The 18,410-nt window shown below is 39.5% G+C and overlaps 2 protein-coding genes across 3 annotated transcripts; one reads left to right on the forward strand and one right to left on the reverse strand.

Moving 5' to 3' along the window:
- Positions 1–512: 512 nt before the first annotated feature.
- On the reverse strand, positions 513–10,885 carry arrdc2 (arrestin domain containing 2). Of its 2 annotated transcripts, XM_030727499.1 has the most exons (8): positions 10,743–10,885; positions 9,627–9,881; positions 3,539–3,756; positions 3,303–3,405; positions 2,959–3,215; positions 2,700–2,862; positions 2,187–2,347; positions 513–1,876 (listed from the first exon to the last, which is right to left on the reverse strand). In XM_030727499.1, exons 2-8 carry the CDS (start codon positions 9,877–9,879, stop codon positions 1,823–1,825), a joined length of 1,209 nt encoding a protein of 402 aa, XP_030583359.1. In that variant the 5' UTR covers positions 9,880–9,881; positions 10,743–10,885; the 3' UTR covers positions 513–1,822. The 2 variants fall into 2 exon arrangements, with proteins under 2 accessions (XP_030583359.1, XP_030583357.1); XM_030727497.1 differs by lacking the exons at positions 9,627–9,881; positions 10,743–10,885 and adding an exon at positions 5,268–5,692.
- A 5,415-nt stretch (positions 10,886–16,300) lies between these two features.
- LOC115778601 (ubiquitin-60S ribosomal protein L40) lies at positions 16,301–18,265 on the forward strand. The gene is made up of 5 exons (XM_030726734.1): positions 16,301–16,350; positions 16,809–16,920; positions 17,271–17,357; positions 17,704–17,806; positions 18,113–18,265. Exons 2-5 carry the CDS (start codon positions 16,818–16,820, stop codon positions 18,204–18,206), a joined length of 387 nt encoding a protein of 128 aa, XP_030582594.1. The 5' UTR covers positions 16,301–16,350; positions 16,809–16,817; the 3' UTR covers positions 18,207–18,265.
- Positions 18,266–18,410: the final 145 nt, after the last annotated feature.

The raw sequence follows: 18,410 nt of genomic DNA on the forward strand, positions 1-18,410 counted from the left end.
CCAAACTGCTCTGCCCTTCATTACTGTTTGCAGAAGAAACCCTGGAGAATTTCCCCAGCTTGGCTTTTAGCCATGATTATAGCTGTGCTTGTTTCTATGTGTTACATGTTTGCATGGTGCAAAAATAACTGGGATCTTTGCTGAGCATTCATGTAAACAAAGTATAAAGTGTACAAAAGGCCTTTTTTTTTTTTTTTAAGGGAGCACCAAAGCACCCAGAAAAGCTCCATTGCGCAAGTGCACTATATTAGAACTGTCACAGGCAGAACTTCGGTCTGTAATTATGATTTTGAATCACCAAGTCTAGCTTGTTTCTCCAAGTGAACCCTGCCCTTGGCAGCAATATAGTTTTGACTTACAGCATTGGAGATGATGTTCCAAATCATTGGCACGCAACATTGCTAAACAGAGGATCTCTATTACCCCCCCCCCCCCCCCCCCCCCCCCCCCCCCCAAAAAAAAAGCGCACAGCTTAGCTCACGCACCAGTCAATGAAACGCTGAAGACAAACATCCATTCAAAAAAAGTTTTATTAGAAAAAACAATTACAAAAACTTTGGCAATACTGTGACTCAATAATTGCATTTGTATAAAAAAAAAATTTTTTAAATAAAATACATTCGTCAACTTCAGTGCATGCCACTGAACTCACACAGCTGAACCTGAAGACTTCGGATACTCCTGACAGTTTTTTTGGAAGTTGAGGAGAAACGTAATCCTTGAGTAGATTTTTGGAATGTTCTTTGTCCCTATGTTTCAGTGGCATCTCCACTTTAAGGCTTGACCCACAGCACAGAGGCATCTGGCTCCCAGCAAAAGACTCAGTCCACACAGGTCTCTATTCCTCTTGGCTTTTTGTTTAGCAACTGGGAGATCTAATCTATGAGCCTTGTGCAGTTTCATAAGCAAAATGGAACCCCCTCTATTTTATTACCACTGTATTAAAATACCACAGCTATCTAACACTTCAGTGCCTTGAGCATTGCGTTAACACAACACTGCTCTTGGAATTCATCCACATATAAGCTGACCGTTTTTGTTTTAAGTTCTTGCAGAATACATTCAGCTCTGGCCAGCTCTCTGAGAGAACAGCTCCATGAAACTCTCATGCAAACTTCAACTGCAGATACACATTTAAAGCATACATATTTCCCTTTTACATATTGCTACCTGCCTTTTCTGACTTGCCTGCTCCACCGTCATACCTACAGATACAGTATGTGCTTGAGTAACAGTAGAAATCATCATAGGCGTGCGATGCATAGCGGTGTGTTGTTAAATCTCAACCAAAGGGAAGTTGGAATAATTGCACTTCTATCTTTATGCCACTCAAGGACAACAATGTGCTTCTAAATACGCCATCCTATCAAGAGTGCGTTTTCAAACATTTAAAGGCCAGGTTCACTTCCAACTTTCCACCTGGTAATTATCAAGTGATCTTAACCCTTCCCAAAATGTCCCAAACTCCTTGAAAACTCAAAAAAAAATTTCTTCGCGTGAGGGAATCGTTGATTGGGAGGTATTTGTATCTCACCACACAGGGAGCCAAAAGTCACTTGGGAAGGACAGGAACTGATACAGAGAAGTTGCTTTCCTTCCAGCAGAACAGGAAAGCTTCCACTTTACTGAACCGGAAACAAAGCGGCACCTTTTCCACTAACATCCGATTCCTGTGGGCTCCGTCTCCTGGTGCTCCAGTCAATCTTCGCAACACCGGCTGTTAGCAAGTGCTATTAATCCGAGAGACATAATCCGGGAGAAGACAAATCTCTTGATTTGTTTTATTAATTAGGCTGCTTGACGCTCAGGCAGGGCTCTTGGTTCAACACGTCATGCAGCGAGGTCTCATGTTGAAGGGCTGAGGGTTGGGGTCAATCTGTTGAAAGGAAAAGGTAAAGGAAACACATAAGATGAAGGTTGGGTAAGCAGATAATCCAGTCTTTGAACAAAACACTAAGTTTTATTCAACCTACACTCAGCTTACACCCACAGATTTGTTTATATTTAGTTACTGTTACACAACTCAACTGCAATCTCAAGGTTTCGCTCAGCAGGAAAATAAAAATAAAAAAGAGCCCCTAAGGGTGTTTAAAAATGTTAAAAAAAAAAAAAAAGAAAAAAAAACTTTCATGTGCCAGTCAAACTAAGAAAACAATAGGAGCCATTTCCAGTAATTGGTGACTCACCTCGCTATACACTGGTGGAGGTCGGAAGCGAAACTCTTGGACAAAAGCCATTAGGGGTCGTTCCTGGATCCCACTCAGGTCTTCAGCTTGTTGTGAGGCCACCGCGTTGTGGCACTGCTCGGCCTCCTCCTCTGTCACCACAGAGTTGTAATCTGGAGGAGCTGCAGGGAAAACAGGCAGGATTAGTCCACTCGTCTGACTCAACAGAACAGTAGAGGTCCAAATACTGAGTCATGACTTTATTTGAAACTCTCAAAAACCACATGTAACATTTAGCGTCTTTGGCAGTGACAATCGCTGAGTTTATGTGGAATCAAAACCTTCGCATGGTCATACACACTGCCATCTGGCTTGTGGTTTTTTGACTTTGATAGAGATGCTTTTCAAAAGCAAAAAGTAGTAAGTTCTAAAATAATACTGGCAAAAAGCAAGAAAAAGTTGTAGTGCCATGTGGAGAATTTTTCCTCTTCTTGCCATGCACATTTCTCAAGCAAAGCAATACAGAACACTTACGCTCAGGCTGCTCCGGGATGGCCATGCGCAGCCACTCCAGGTTGACGCTGTACTGGCTGCTGACGCTGGATGTCCGGCTGCCAAAGGGATGGAGGGGTATGGTGCCTATGACTAGAGGCAGCTCCAGACACAGCTTGGATGTTCCAGGAACATCAACACAAACCTGATGGGAGGAAAGAGAACATTTAATGTTAACTGATCTAACTGTGGAATAAAAACTAGAGCAGTGGAAAAGAAAGACAAGCAGCATTCAGCTTACCTTCAGCATGTACTCCACTTTGATGATGCGGCACTGCAGGATGGACGGACCTACAGGTGGGATTTTGATGGCGCGGCCGTGCCAGGTCTCCCGACGTCTGGCGCCAACAATGTCGCCGCACAGCGTAGCCACCACAGAGCGCTTCTGCTTCATGGTGCCACGGGCGATGAAGGTCTGCGTCTGAATGATGAAAGCTTTGGGTACAACAGATCTGGAGGTAGAGTTGTCGAACTCCGCAAAGACAGGTATCACCTCGCCTGTGGAGAGAAAAGGCATGTTAAGAACAACGGGCACTACTAAATACACATGCAAAGTCTGAGTGGACAGAAAAAGAAGACTCTTACCTGGTGTGTACCCTTTGCGGTCAATCTTTGCAGTTACCGACACCTGTCCAAAGTTGCGGTACCATGCCCGTGCCATTTTATCCTTCGTACCCGCCTGTGGTGCCTATAGATTATTAAAAAAAAACAAAAAAAAAAACAGATGAGCAATTCCCATAAAATGCTACCACCAAAAAATAAATACATAAATTGTTGTGTGTAATAACAGAGTGATGAAAAGTGAAATTTAAGCAACTTACCAGTAAGGCTGGTGTGTTAATGTCGATGGGCTCGATGACGGTAAACTCCTTCTTGATTTTCTTGACGGTGGCCCACGGCCTGTGTAGCTTAACTTTGACCCAATAGCGAATGCTGCCATGTTTTCCCTCAAAGGAGGTGACCAGAGTTTCTTCTGGCAGTTGGAAACTGAATGGAAATTCATGTCTGCCAGCAGGAAGGACAGTCACTTCACCATTATCTGAAGAAGAAAAAAAAAAAAAACTTTCAAGGTCAGTCACTTGTTTGATTTTTGTTATTTTCATTTCTAGAACTAGAAGGGCAGTGAGTGAATATTAATTTTTTTCACGACAGAGCGGCAGACAGTCTGTCTGTGGTGGAAGAATTGCATAAGGTTTTATACCGTATATATAAACAGATCAGTTCAGCACAATAAAATATGTTCTTCACCTTTACTGATTACCTGAAAGGTGATTCTGTTGCATTTGGCAGCAAATGCCTGCTTCTAAAAAAAAGTCCTGATTATGTTGCACAACTGAGGCAAAACTATTCTTTAGAAATGTACATGAATAACACTTGCTTCCTTGCTTCATACGAACAGATCTGTAATGCTGAAATTGAAATGTCTGCGTTTCTCTGCAATCACATGGTTGCTTTGCTTGCTCAGAGGGGCGGTTCCTTCTCTATTGTGCTGACTGAGAACATGTTTTCCTCAAGCGATATTATACTGCCTGTCTCAACTGTTGTTTTTTTCCTTTTTCTTTTTTTTTTCGCTCTGTTGCAGCACAAGTCCAGAGACACGTGTTTGTGTTTAACAGACTTACATGTGTTTTGTGCCCCTTTTGTTAGATGAATACTCCGAATTCATATAAACAGCAAAAACACCCTCACTTGTCAGATCGTCTTCACGGATCGAGTAGGTTGCAACAGGTTGCAACTTTCTCGTGTTTAGCTGCAAAAATCTAATTGAAACTCATCAGATGCAGCTGATATGCACTGTATGACGTGTTGCCTCATTGCTGGCTGCAGGTTTTCACAGAACATGCAGTCAAGCTTAGAGACTGAACTCGGCAGGAAAACAACAGCAACTCGACAAAGCCCTGGCTGCTAAAGTTCCTGCCTGCGCTTTAAACCAAAACAGCTCCGTGTCCAATGAATGAAGCCAGAAACCCGAGGCTGACCCAGCATGTGGAGGAGAAAAACAAGTCTGCATTTGTTTTAAATTTGGAAAAGTTAGCGCTACTTTAAAAAAAAAAAAAAAAAAAAAAAACATATTTTCACAGTGACGAGACAGTTGTTGCTGCATGTTCTTTATCTAGATGTTCACGTTTTCTTATTCAAGGAAGTGAAAAATGAACAAAAGGTGACGCAAAAAACCCCCCAAAAAACAACATAATCTGAAAGGCTCCTAATTAAATGCAACCTTTGTTTCATTGCCAGAGTTTATACGCGTCAGTGAACTTGTACAAGTTTATAAAACATTCATAACCGATACAAAGTCTCCGGTGTACGCTTAACAACTGAGGGGCACATTTCCAAAAAAAAAAAAAACAAGTTACAGTTTATCAGACTTTTAATCATCCCTGTAACTCTCACGTAACATCATGAAACACTAGTTTCAGTTTGCAGACAAACAACCAGCCCTGTGTCCCCACACATGAGCCATTTTCACAGCTGTTGGGCAAACAGAAGCCGATCTTACTGCTCAAGTTTACAGACTTAATGGACTTTCTCCCAGCAGAGCTGACTGACCTGCCTGCAGCAGCACCTCTCTGCGGTTCAGGTACTCCACTTCGTCGCTGTAGTTCTGGGTATACGCGGTGCTGGAGCCCGCTGACCGGGACTCGGTCCAGTGTACTTTTGCAAAACCCTCGGCGTGAAGCTTCAGGGACTCCACCCGACTCTCCCCGGACAGGTCCAGGACCACCCGTCCGGACACGACATCCCCGCTGCTGTACACAGGAGGACAGTCCACCTCCGGAGAGTCGAAGACTATATCAAACTTTTTCACCTTGTCGAAAATCATTTTATTTTTGCAGGTTTTGCGAGTCCTCTCTTTTCTCAAACGAAAAAGCGAGCGATTCCTTTATTTTTCCTCCGCAGTGTGTTTAAATGGGCTGAGAGTGGCTCTGTGGCTGCCGCCTACTCTTGCGCAGTTTCAGCTCAAAGTGATGTTCACTTTCGGACAGCAGCCCTTTTGCAGGCTGAGAAAGTGGGCGGAGTCTGTGATTTCATTATGTCAGACCTCAGGAGAGGGTTGAAGGCTGGGCGATGCTGCCTTCAGGAACTCCTCCTTGGTACTGACCTTTTCAATAGTCTGTTGATGTTGTAAATAAGGAATAGTTGCAATAGCTGCTTTATTCCGTTCAAACAAACAACCTATCAGGTTTCAATAACTGAAGAGAACTGGAAGGTTCCCAGGATTACAGCAGCACATATTTGGTAAACAGCAGTTTCAGCAAACTAATCACTGTAAATGCATGTTTTTTGTTTTGAGGGGGGGGGTTGCTTGATTCACAGAGGTGCTCTAAATGTTCTGCGTGTTTACCAGTTGATCTCCTAGTACAGGGGGATGCAACGGGTGTGAAACTATCTACATAAGCACTCACGCCAGGCCTATAAGATGATGTCAGAATTTAAAAGCGGTAACCACGATGAAAATGAAACTGAAAACAACAGCCACCCATCTGACCTGCTTATCATGTAAAAAGTCCCGGCACTACTTTCCAATTTGTTGGGTTGCTAAGGTGCAGCTATTCTCCCCACCCCACCCGCACACAAACGCTTACATTTCCAAGATAAGCCTGAAAGCAGCATAATAAACATGCAGACTGGGTGCGGAGGCAGCAGAGGGGAAAACAGGGCCTGGGGATGATTGATGGTTACAGGTTCTTAGAAGGAAAACACGCTTACTGAGCATGCCTGAGTCTGGGAGAGACCTTCCCCTGCACAGCTCAGGGGAAATAGTTTCATTCGGTACCAAAGCTGTTTACTCCATTTATTCCGTGTCTCTTTGAACATACTGTTGCATTGTATTGGGCAGAAATGTGCAAAAGTATGCAACTCGGTACAAAGCCAGCAAATCACCTTTTGAAAAAAAATCAACAATAGTCATTCTATCTTAAAGAATAAAGAAATACCAGCGATACAACACAAGACAACCACAATTAAGTGTGAAAAGAAAACTCTGCGACAGTTTGAGTAATTGTATCATCCATTCAGACTTTTCTCTTTAAATTTAACATCTAGTTCCAAAATGTCCAAACAAAGTGATCTGTGAGCAGTTCCTCCAATACTCTGCTTCGGTCAGTAAACTAATCCGCCATCATGGCATCTTTTCCAAGCTCCCTCCATTCAGTCTAAAAGTCTTCAGACAAAAGTCAAGTCTGCTCAGTGAAAAACGAAGTTGTTTACTTCTTTGTTCCCGGGATGAGGAGTCAGCTCTCTAGTGCCGCCAACTGATCAGCTCAAGCCCAAGTCCAACTTGTGCAAACAAGCTGTATGCAAGCAGTTCCGATTTAGACTTAAAGCAAATCCAGTGTGCCACCTGCTGGTAAACAGAAGCAGGATCTGGCTCTAAGGGGTGCTTGCTTATGCAGAAGGCCATGTGGTTCTCTGCACATGCCTGATAGATCACCCCCACTGTGCAGATGACTCTGCATGATAACCCTCAGAGGGAGCTAAGGGGCGAGACCACCCTCACCCTTTGTGAACTCCTCTTCATGCAGAGCTGCTTAGTAAACAAATATTAACACTGAATCACACTGGCACAGCAAGGAGAAAAAGTGATCATTTGCATCAAAAAAGTAAACAAAAATAATGCAACTTGTGAAAAATCCCCACAGTCTCTAACATAAATGTCTGCAGTAAAAAAAAAAAAAAAAAAAAAAAATGATAAATGAGCTTTAAAACAACCAAATGTTGCAAAGTGAATGGAGAACAGCAGCAGCTGGCAGCATGGTAAAGAGGGTGGACCCCAAGAAGGGCCATGGGTTGTGTTCCTTGTTGCCATAGTGACACGAGCTACATTTTTTTTTTTTAAAAACACCCCCCACCCCACCCTTTCCTTCCTTTCCCTTAATAACGCTGTCCAGATGAGATACAACATCCCACATTTTGACATTAATATTTACTACTGTGCTAAACTCACCAGGAAAACAAAATAAAAAAGTGAACAGGATTCTGCTCCTCGGATGACGTAGGAAGTACATCAGAATGTTAAGGCTGTGCAAAAAAACAATTAGCACTGCTGTTTCCTGGAGAGATCCTGCAGATGACATTCACAGGGCAAAGGAACAAAAATCTGTTGTGTCACAACATTCACGAGGCACTCGCGTTCTTGTTTTTGTGGTTATTTTAGCCATATTATAGCTAAGGTTTTATAAATGTGTTTTATAAGCATACCAGTTTATAAATGCCTAAAATTGGAATGCTCTACAATTATTATCAACTATTAGGGCCATGAGTGTAAACTGATGATAAATCACATATTGCTGTGAGATTTTGACAGTATGGATATAATCTAATATGTGCGATGACATTTAGAAGTTCCACATTGTGAAATAACCAGGCACAAAAAAAAATTAATAAATAAAAACAAAAACAACTAAAAGTACTATATAAAATATAAAATAACCAAAGCTTCTCAGTCAAGTGATAGGTACAGTGTTACTGTATGTAATGTCATATTGCACTCCTGTGTTTTTCTTTCAAATCGATGAATGGGGTGAAAAAAAAAATGCCTTGAGTTGAATGGAAAAAAAAAAAAAACTTTTTTGGGTGGGGTGGGGGTGTTTACTCTTAGTGATATATATGAGTGAGGTATCTCCATACTGTAGTGGTTAACACAATTGCTTGACAAATATGTTTACTAACAAATACCCTTTGGGGTTGCACCATGAAGTGCATCCAGTCTAAAACTCTGCAAATCAAACATGTGGAGCGACCTGCTGTGGAGACCCCTTTTGGCAAGGGAGCAGCCACAAGTAGCTAAATGTAGGTTGTACATTAATACTAACCTAAAAAGCATGCATAACGCACCTCGAACCACAGTACAGTAGGTGCAACTGTTGCAGCAGGAAATAAACTGAAAATGATGCACTAGCATGGAATGGCATTTTCAATTCAACTCCACTGCAACTGCTTTGATCTGAGACTCCACTGACTACTCTACTTGTCTGACCAAAAAGTGAAGTCTAACACAGCATCCTATGAAACATTAACCACTGTCTACAGTTTATTTACACAGCTACGATGGCTTGTGATCTCTGCTTCTTGGTGCTGTACACATTGTGAGAATTTCACATGTTAAAGTATTATGTGCTGCACAACACAGTACCCAGTGAACCAACTGCAGATGTTTGGACTCGGCACTAATGGATTTGTGTTTAATGTCAAAGATTATGTTATCTGGTGGATATATCTGGTTGCTCTCAGGGGTTTCCATGCAACACATCTGACCCAGGTGGCTTCATTTTGCAAACTCCATTGACCACAAGACACAGCATTGACCAGCTGGCACACAAAAGAGCAAATCAGCAATTTAACACCACAGTATGCAGAGCAGGGAGAACACTTTTTTTCATCCACCAGGTGCAACATACACTGAAATACAGTCATTATGTTTATATTTAGCAAAAGAGATGCAAACTAAAGAATCTTTATTGATAATAAAACTACACAGCTACATTATGGAACAGAAGAAATAGAAAAGAGAATAAAAACCGCATCAAGGTCAGTACAAATAATGCAAGTATCTTTTAATACAAGTTAATGTCCTGTCCTGCATTTTCAAATAGTTAATTCGTTGTTTGCCACTGCTATAACTGCAGTCAGTGCATCAAAATTAAATTCATTTGCTCACTCAGTCATTTATTAAATATAATGAAGAATGGCAAAAAGAATTTACATCTTACTTCTATTATCCAGGAACAAAGTGTATTTGACTCAACAGAGTCATGAAAAAAAAAAAAAGAAATTGGTGGCATTTAAAAGGCAGCACCAGGGTTTTATTTGGGGATACTTTCAAGTCAGACTGATAATTAATCACTGTATAGATAGAATATTCATTATTCAATTAAACTAATATCATCTGCAATCTTTAATACTAACCTCGGATCAGATGCTGTCTCTTCCTGAAATAGGTGATTTTGGAGGTGTAGTCATTATAGACGGAGTTCATGCCACGATTTTCCAGCCAGTGTGCCGTGGCCACTCCTCTTCCCAGCACCTTCATGGAGTGCACTCTGGTGTCCCTGCGGAGCTCCAGGACCACCTGCCCGGACACTACCTCACCTCCAGTGAACGCTGCATCAGCCGGACCATCTAGCTCTAGGGTGAAGGACTTTATGGAGCTCAGTGTCATTTCTACGTGATGGGACAGAAGAACAGCACATAAAATGCATACACATTTCAGCAAGGCTGAGGGAAAACTCAAATAGGTTACCACAGTAATGATGCAAGTGTGTGCAGAACTGGTTTACAGGTGGTGCAAAAATATAAAATATAAAATATAGGTCTACTGCAAATAGCAAAAAGACAGCCAGAGTGTATATTCTTTGTATGGATGTATGTATGCATGCATGGATGTATGTATATATATATGAATAACAGAATGAAATTATGCATGTGATGTGCCTTTCTTTAAGAGTGAACTTTAATACACACAATGTATTAAAAAAAACATATTTAACAACATATTGCAAATTTTCCTTCCTGAGTTTTTTTTTTCTCCTAGGCTTGGTTTGGTTGGTTCTACTTAGGATATTAGCCAAGATAGCTACTATTATGCGGGTTGTTTTGGTTTTCAAACACTAAATAGAAATACCTCATAACAATAAAATGTTCCATTGTTTCAACTTTTCGAACACAAAACAACGAAGTGGTTACTTGAACGGTTTTACTTAACCTGATGCATTTAAATGCAGCCTAAGTCAACAATACTAGAAACCCGTGAAATCATTAATTCCCCTATATACACATCAAACCCGAAAATAGTAGAGTTTACGTTCAATCGTGTCTATAATACTGTAATAACGACTGACTCGTGTTTTGTTTTCCTATTACTGCGTTTCGATTAAGTTGAGCATAATATTATTTTCTGTCATGTGGACGCTACGTGTCAAATTTAAATCGACTAGAGTAGCCTGTTAGAGTTAAGAACCAGAACTAGTCTGATTAAAACAGCTGTGAAACCGGTAAAGTGCTGTTTAAAAGGCTTCTACTCACCGACGGAAGATAAGCAACCCAGAGGTCCTCTCGAGGGGCGACGTGCTAAACTCCGCGTTCACTCCGACTCAATGAATGTTAAAGGAAGCCCGGGCTTTATGAAGGGGGAAGGTTTCAACGCCCAGATACAGAGCAGCTCGGTGTTTCACTCCAGCGACGAAGAGCACATGCTGGTCATGCCCGCCCACTTTTCCCCGGAGAAGTAGGAAGAAGAAAAAAGCAGGCTTTTATTTTGAAGGCCGTGTTTTGTTTTGTTTTTTTTACTTAAACAGTCAATCCTTTTACATTATAAATAAGAAAAGATCGTTTATTAAACTCGAATAAAAAAATCTTAAAATGAATTAAAATATAAATGAAATGGAAAATATAATAAATGAAAAATATAAAATATATAAACTAAAACCAATCCATGTAAATACCATGCAGACCTGTGCCTGCATGTAAAAAAAAAAAAAAAAAAAAAAGGTCTTCTTTTGCTTCAGGTGCCTCAGCTGAAAGAAGAATTAATCATATGTTGGCCTAAACGTAATTAAGTTCATGATATGATCATGTTACGCAGTCTTTTGTTAAAAACAAAAACAAAAAACAACAAAACGTTTTTTTCAGTTTGAAACTTTTTAGAGGTACATCAGTTGATAATGAAAAAAACGTGAGAGTAATAAATCAAAGGAAATGTTGAAAGAAATAAACATCCTATTCTATCAGCTGTTGTGTATTTATTATTTTCATATATTGTCAAATGTCAACAGCAGTATACATAAATCAGCAAAATCATAGTTTTGCTTCAGAAGTCTCCACTAATATTAAACTTTTATGCATTAAAAGCTTAATTGTTAATCATTTTCAGTAACTTTATATGTTAATATTTTATTGGCAATGTTTCTCTGTGCAAGCAACACTCTGGTCTGTTCTGGATTTTAGTCTGGTTTTGCTCTGTATTGCTTTGATCTGAATGCTGGATCCTGGACTGCTGCCTTTTAGGTTGATGAACTCTAGCTTCAGTTTATTTACATCTGCTTGCTTGCATTGCCAGCTTTTTTTTTTTAATTTTTATCAGCAGAGCCTGCTCTTCAGGGTCAAGGCTGTATTGCTACAACATAGATTGTTTTTATGGAGTTTTGTGGTCAGTCAGGCCTGAAAGAAGGGATGAAAATATTTCTGAGAAACAGACGGTAACCTTCTTCTTGGCAGTTAGCGTTGCCAGTGTAAACAGGGTGGAAGTAGGGCAGTCGAGTTTGAGGCTGCTTTAACCCTCCAAAAGACTGCTGACAAGGCGAAAGGTTTATGTTTAAGCCACCTAACTGCTATAGCTGCACTTGTACACTGACTCAATATTTCACACTGTGCTAGTCTGGGTAAAAGTTTATTTATCATTATCAGGCCAGCAAGTTCACAGGAATTCTTCTGCAGTTCTCTGAAAAAAAAAAAAAAAAAAACATAATAAAAGGACACCTGAACTTAAGAGATTTGTGATTTTTAAAAGCACTAGTGGGTCACAGTTAAAGGTCACCATAAGGATATGTTAGAGCAATTATACACTTCTTTTGAAGTTACATAAAACATTACACCTCAAAAAGGCTTTTTAATCACTCTCATAAGATACTACATAAAAACACTTTTAGAATTTTAAGGCATGGCTTTAATAATTTTTAGAAACCTTTTTTATGGCATAACAATCTGAATAATAATCACATATTCTCTTTGAGCTGGAGGAGGTGGCTGGGGAGAGGGAAGCCTGGGCTTCTCTGCTTAGGCTCCTGCCCCCTTTCGACCCGGCCCCGGATAAGTGGGAGAGTATGGATGGATGGATATTCTCTTTATTTCTTTTTGTCAACAACCGTTATTCTCAGTCACATGATGCCTAGCAAGTGACATCACTGCAGCCACTCTGATGCAGGTTCAAAAGTTTGATTGTGTAGTCCTCACTGTTGGTGGTTCTGAAGCGTGGCTGGACCAGTGGCAGCCTGATGTTGCTCTATTTGACCAGCAGAGTTTAACAAACAGAATAATCAGTGTTATTAAATGATTCACAGGATCAAGACAAAAATGCAACTATGATGTATAGAGTTTGTACAGTTGCCAAATGCAAAAATCACTCTTGCTATTAATATTATTTCTACTATTATGCAAACAAATATCACAAACTCTGTCCCTACTGTTGCCGTTAAAGTGCTTAAGGTAGAGGAGACAAATTTAATAGAGGAATTTTTCTTACCCTGTTAGGTGACCGATGCAGTGTTGGTCTGTTGGGCTTTAATGGTAGGTAGTCAGACTTAATGAGGCCTAGGCCTTGTTTTGCCAACATTTAATATATACACCTCTCTTAATGAAAGAAAGAATCACCTGGTATATATGTATATGGGCTGAACTGCATGTGGCGTTTGGTGAACATGTCAGGCCCATGTCACAAATTGTGTGAACTTTGCCAGCTTGCTTTTGTTTTTGTTTTCTTTGTTTTTTTGGCACAGCAGCTTTTATCGGCAGTGGAGGGATACAGGAAATGGGGTAAAGATACAGGGGAAGACACGTGGGCTTCACCACTAAGCATCCCGGCGCCCACTAGCTTGCTAATAATGAACTGTTACAAAAGGGTTTTGAATTATTACTTGCGAAGAATGAAAACTATGAAAAGCCTGTGAGGACATCAAAAAACCCCAGCTTGTAGTAACAAAAGTCCTCCCTGGTTCGGGAGGACAATGAGTCCTTAGAGAAGTGTTTAAGGCTGAGCTTCGCATGCTCTTTTACCACAGGTTGCCTGTAAAGTATCAAAGACATAGATAATTATTATTTTATTAATTGTTTGTGGGAAAATTCAGTGCCAGGTAATATGAAAGTTCAAAGACTGGCAACAATTCTGAGACCTAATATTTTTTTGCACCACTTTAAAATGGCCTTTGAATTCACTGGATGCAAATTTAGCAACTGTAGGACTACATCTTAACTCTGAACCATGACTATTACATCCAAAACAAAGAGTGGTGCCAGACACTACAGCCTTAATTGCCTCTATTATTTGACATCCTTGTGTCTACAGCTGAGTCATGTGGAAGGGGTTTTTCCAGACACGGGGCTGACTGAATGATGCAGCATGGGTCACCTGTCTTTCTACAGTCTTCACAGGATCACCCAAAGAGGTGTGCTGGGGGGAAAAAAGGTTGTGATTTGTACTGATAAAACCCAGGTCCAGGAAAAGGTTTTTAAAAATATCAGTGCTCCTTTCACTTCTGTGTTTACTTTAAGCTGATACTGCAGGTCAAACTGTGCACACAGCTCATAATACACCTGACAAAATGAGTTCCCCAGAGCAGATGAGCATTTAAAGATTACACTTACATTTAAAAAAAAAAAAAAGAGATTCATAAATCAGTTCAGGGTACATCCTAAATTCAATTATTCATGACTTGCACTTATGGCAATGAGTGCAAATGTGTGAGTAATTCAGAAATGACATGTAGTTGTTTATAACAATGCAGAAATGAAAAGAAGCATTATTGTAGCTTTGCATGTTGAGCTACATTAGTGTATTTCCAATCCTTTTGACCCTTTGTTATTGTTTTAGGCACTGCCCCACTTTTTTTTTTAAATGTATCGTGTGAGAATAAAGACTTTATAATATAAGGACAATGGGAACTTGGAGCAGAACTGCTCAATCAGTGAAAAAGGTAAATGAAGTGGGTGCAGCTTAATATCTCACATCGTGAGATATTACATTACCCTTTTCACTGATTGAGCAGCTCTGCTCCAAGTTCCCTGAAAGGAGAGTTTGTAGTCTGAGACTAAGCTGTGATCACTTTCATCCTCTTTTATTGTGGGAAAGCTGTCTTCTGCAGAGTAATGCATAATTTTGTTAAACATTACTTTCTGCAGGATTCAGAGAGAGAGAAGAGGTCTCAGAGTTCATACTGTAACTATTATTCATTACAAGGTGGTGATGTTGAAAGGATGACATTTTGAAAATGTTTACACCCAGATCTCATGAATACTCATGTCAGTCAAATGTCACTTTAGCAGTATAAAGTAGATTTCTCATTTTAACCAAAAAAATGCATAAAACGAATTTCTGTACATAAATGGGATGTTGGTTGACCGGAGCAGCTCTTTGCCCACACACGACGGACTGGAATCAGTGTTTTCTCCACCAATACAGTCATACTGAATACCACCACTAAGCTTCAGTTACTGTAACTCCTTTGTTTAGCATAACATCTGATTCTGAAGCAGGTAAAAATGCTTCATCAGGGAAACCTCTGTGCTGTGGAACATGATAATGTTGATACTGTTGCTGCTCCTGCAGAGAAACAGATAAATGTTGTAGTATCCTGTTACCTCCCCAAAGAAAATGAGTGTAGGGGGTAATTCTTTATCAAGGAAGTGCAAAACATCCATGTTATGTTTAGTATCAGACTTCTCCAAAACTGAAAGATGCTTTGCTGAGGATGCAATAAACTCTTTCCAGAAAGTCTTTGCTCTTGGCATCTATAGTAGTAATGCATTAAGGCAGTTTTTTGGGTAAATATTTTAATGCATTTCCAATCTCATTATACATTCTGTATAATGACAATAAAGGCATTCTATTCTGTTCTATTCTATTAAAACAAAAACAAGAATGCCCAGATTTACCATATAGATTTACCCATCGGTTTTCATATGATTAAAAATAAAGTATGGATTCTTTGTCCCAAAATAAGGTTTTAAAAATCGTTTTTTCTTTGGAAATTATATTTTTAACACTATCTTTCTATTTGTAGTGTTTTCCCATAGATTTCAGTTCAGCGTTTTCAGAGCCCAAGTGTCTGTTTCTTATATTGCTTTCAGTTTAAAGCATGTTCTCAGTTATAAGAGCTTCCTAAATAGTAGGAGAGGACATAATTCCTATATTCCCTTATGTACAGTTCAGCATTTTTGGAGATGTCCTTTTGCAAAACAGCATGATTCAGTCAGCATTACGGTGTAAATATAGGCTATGTAAAGCATTTTAAATAATCAGAGCACAGTTAAAAGAAACTTTATTTATATATTTATATGTGTGTGTGTGTGTGTGTGTGTGTGTGTGTGTGTGTGTGTGTGTGTTTATGTATGTATAATTCATGCAGGTTCACAGTCATGGAAACAGAGTCATTCCATCTCTTCAACAGCAGGTGTCCGTCAAACTTCATTTTGAATCCGTCTGAATCGCCATAGAGTCAAATAATTCACAGTGAGTCGGAACTCTGTTATATTAATTTGTTTTGTTTTTTTTATTTAACTTTTTCGTATTAAGTGTCATAGCCAATTATACTGCACGCTCGAATAGTCTATCCAGCCCCAGTAATCTACAGTGAAAACTAAATGAAAACTAAATGGAGGGTGAAATGTCTAAGACGGTGTCGTTTATATATATATATATATATATATATATATATATATATATATATATATATATATATATATATATATATATATATATATATATATATATATATATATATATATATTTATATAATATGTGTTTTATTCCTTCCAGAATAAAACACAATTTTATTCTGGAAGGAACCCCAAAGAAGGAAGTGATGTATTTCAGTGTCACCGGTTTCCGCTCTCTTTTCGTTGAGGCTCAGCTAGCGGCCGGGTAGGTACACGTTTTATTGACCAATATTTATCGGTTTTAACACTACAATAAATCTTTGAATCGGGTTTAAACCGTTAAATTTCCATAGTTTATTGACCGCACGTCTATTTTGTGTAGTCATGCTTTAGTTTTCACGAATTAAAACTGAGATAATTGTGATTCAATTCCACCCTTACGGCACACGTGTGGCGAGGCCCGCTGCAAGTCTGCCGCTTGCTAATGTAATGCTAACCTACCACAAGCGTCGGTCGTCGGTGTAATGATGGAAAGAGTGTCTTTATTGGAGTAAACTCGCTAAACCTGCCACGAACTAGCTCTTTTTTTTTTTTTTTGGTTGTTTTTTAATTCACGTCGAAGGTGTTTCTGTTTTACTGTGGTCAGTAAGCAAGCTAAGTAGCCACACGGCTAAACTTGAAGCTAACATCTTTTTTTTTTTTTTTTTTTTTTTTTGTGAACAGCCTGCAAACATGCAGATCTTCGTAAAGACGCTGACGGGGAAAACCATCACCCTTGAAGTTGAGCCCAGTGACACTATTGAAAATGTAAAGGCAAAGATCCAGGACAAGGAAGGTGAGCCGACACATCTAATCTTACGTTTATGAGTTATTAAAACGTAGCCTGTCTGACACTATTTTAAAAAAAGAAATTGGAGTGAGTCGCACACTACATGTTTATGTGAAACTGAATATTAGGAGACCTTTAGTGTGTGGATCTTCAGTGAATGTGGTTTGGATTTGAAACGGGGATTGTTGGCCTTTAAGATAAGAGACTTTTTTTTTTTAAAGCAGAAACTTCAAAATCACACGTCAATGTTGGACAGGTTTTGAGAAGCCTGTTTAGTGATTTGCCTTCAGATCCACTTGAAAGTTATTGTTGATGATAAGTCTAAGTGTAGAGTGGTTGACAAGTGTTGTTTGCAGGAATTCCCCCTGATCAGCAGCGTTTGATCTTTGCTGGGAAACAGCTGGAGGATGGCCGCACACTGTCCGACTACAACATCCAGAAAGGTAACAGCTCTATTCAATGTACGACTGTGTTGTATTTGCAGTAGTACGCTGTAGACAAGCTCCTTATTATAGTGTTATCAATAAGTACTCATATATTGAAATTATTATATATTAAAAGGACTATTTACTGTCAGATTCTATCATTAATATGCTTTTTCCTACAGTTGCAAGTAGTTTGCATTTATCATTTTGTCTGTGTAGATATGGTGCAGAGTCATTGATCCTTTCTTAATTGAAAGTTCTAAACTGATTTGTATTTTTAGTCTTTAAATGAACCTGGTGTTTGCTGTTTGTCTTAGTATGATTAAATTTATCATTGTAACAAGATGTCTTTACTGTTAACCAGAGTCTACGCTCCATCTGGTTCTTCGTCTCCGTGGTGGCATCATTGAGCCCTCACTCAGGCAGCTGGCCCAGAAATACAACTGCGACAAGATGATCTGCCGCAAGTAAGTTCAATCCTAAATATACAAAGTTTGGTTGTATATAAAATTCCTCTTAGGGTGGGGTGGGGAATTCAGTAAAACAAAATTCAGACATAATTGTATGTATTTAAATTGAGAAGTATCAGGAAGATAGAATAGCTTTCATTTTGTTGCATGGTGTTTTAGTGTCACCCGAAGTGGAAAGATGGCAGATCGCTGACCTTAGTTGTTGGTTTCCAGCATTTGAGTTGGTTTCTCAAGATCTGTTTAGATCATTTCTAAAACCTGAATGTTGTCTCACGTTTGTCTCACTGACCTTTTGTTTTGCAGGTGCTATGCCCGTCTGCACCCCCGTGCTGTCAACTGCCGCAAGAAGAAGTGCGGACACACCAACAACCTTCGCCCCAAGAAGAAGCTGAAGTAAACATTTACAACTGATTTGGCACACTGCTATTGTGTTAAAATAAATGTAGAAAAAAAAGTGCTGCTTGTCTGATTTGTATTATTGAATCAAAATAAGGAGTGTGTGTTTTTGTTTACTTAAATTGAAGTCATGCAAGAAAAGTGGCCATAAGGCTGTGCTGGCTTATTAACTGCCAGGAAAAAAATAACAAGATTAACTGCAGTG

The sequence above is a fragment of the Archocentrus centrarchus genome, chromosome 4, assembly GCF_007364275.1.
Source record: "Archocentrus centrarchus isolate MPI-CPG fArcCen1 chromosome 4, fArcCen1, whole genome shotgun sequence".
Lineage (NCBI taxonomy): Eukaryota > Metazoa > Chordata > Actinopteri > Cichliformes > Cichlidae > Archocentrus > Archocentrus centrarchus.